Below are 1,565 nucleotides of genomic sequence, written 5' to 3' on the forward strand. Positions count from 1 at the left end.
CTTGCAGCATTTGCAGGGGTGTGTTGTACCCAGAGCTCGTGTTTCTAAAGCAAATGAACAGAATGCATCCCTATTTAGGGAAAAATCAAAAGAAGGGTGTGGTGGGAATCGATGGGCTCAGCCCCAGCTGGTTCTTACCCTCCTCTCCTCTACCTTCTCCCCAGCGAGATACATCGGCTGCTATGTGGACAACACTCGGCAGCGAACGCTGCGTGGCGTGTCCTTCTTTGACTACAAGAAGATGACAGTGTTCCGTTGCCAGGACAACTGTGCTGAGCGGTAAGGTGGGAGCCGGGCACCATCGCCATCAGTTCCCGCACGCCGCCAGGGCTTCCCTGCTGACAGAGTTCCCTTCCCTTTCCTCCCGCCTTCCTATTTTTTTCTTTAGATTGATGTCACTTGGATTTTTAAATTTTTTTTTTATTTAATTCACTGGTGTCTTCCAACACCCCATGTTTTTTCCCCTGGAAAAAAGTTGAGGGGGGATGACGGACTCCATCCTCCGCGGTATGAGAGCTCCGATTCAGTGCTGGGGGACCCTTGAGCGCTTCCATCCACCCTTCCAAACCACCTTCCCCAAGGTTCCCAGCTCCCAAAGTGAATCCATGAGCAGCTGAGGAGACACACAGATCCCTCGCTGCCAGAGTTTTCTTCTTTACCCAGCGTCACACGAAGGATGTGCCCTAAACACAGTCGGTGAATGGAATGGACTGGAGTAAAATGGAATAACAGAATATTTTTCCTCTCCCCAGGGGCTACCTCTACGCGGGGCTGGAATTCGGCGCCGAGTGCTACTGCGGGCACCAGATCCAGGCGTTGAACGCCAGAGTGCAATATGTTGTGGAGGGGGGAGAGGAGCAATATCTGCGGCGGGGTCAACCGCCTCTCCGTCTACCGCCTGGAGCTGGCCCAGGAGTCTGCCAGGAGATGTAAGTCGGTGGCATCGACTCACAGCTCACAGCTCCACCCCGAAACAGGGGACCCCCTCGTGCTGTGTGAGCCGGCTCGTGGCTCGAGAGAGGTGGTTCAGGGCTGGGTGGAGCAGGGAGCCCCAAGGAATTGAGAATTCTGGGTGTTTTGGGGGGCTTTGGATGCAGACCTCTTTCCTCACGGCTGAAAAGTGCTGTTGTTGTATTCGACGTGTTCCACTGGGGGATGAAGGATGTGCGGGAGCTCCAGAGAGAGCCGAGGCGCCTCCCCTTCAGAAGTGCTCGTTTGGCTCCCAATTAGGCAGCACTATAATTACCCACACTTGCTGCTTCCCAAGCAATGGGAAAGAGGGTGGTGGCGTTTGGAACTCCCACCACCAGGCACCTGGTGGAGCGACCGTCCTGGCGAGGGGCCGAGGGTTCCTGGGCGTGGGCGAGGACCGGGGATGGGACCCCTCCAGGGCATCAATGCCGGGGTCGGGGAGCAGCCCCAGCCCTGCTTTCCTTGCTGCCTCCATCCCTCGTACAGCCTGGGATCCCTGAGCTGATAAAAATAGGGAGGAAAAAAAATAAACCTGACTGCTGGGGTGTTTGCTCTGGTTTTGCACTGTAAGCAGCCGGGCTGGGTGCGTGCCG

General features: G+C 56.0%; 1 protein-coding gene across 1 annotated transcript in view; it reads left to right on the plus strand.

Moving 5' to 3' along the window:
• Positions 1-164: 164 nt before the first annotated feature.
• The window catches only part of WSCD2 (WSC domain containing 2), a gene marked incomplete at its 5' end in the record, with an annotated part of 7,189 nt that continues 5,788 nt past the window's right edge, over positions 165-1,565 (plus strand). Inside the window, 3 exon segments of the mRNA XM_009870071.1 lie at positions 165-279; positions 753-824; positions 826-929. Coding sequence (XP_009868373.1) covers positions 165-279; positions 753-824; positions 826-929 — 291 coding nt within the window.

This window comes from Apaloderma vittatum, unplaced genomic scaffold (genome assembly GCF_000703405.1).
Source record: "Apaloderma vittatum isolate BGI_N311 unplaced genomic scaffold, ASM70340v1 scaffold19825, whole genome shotgun sequence".
Classification (NCBI taxonomy): domain Eukaryota; kingdom Metazoa; phylum Chordata; class Aves; order Trogoniformes; family Trogonidae; genus Apaloderma; species Apaloderma vittatum.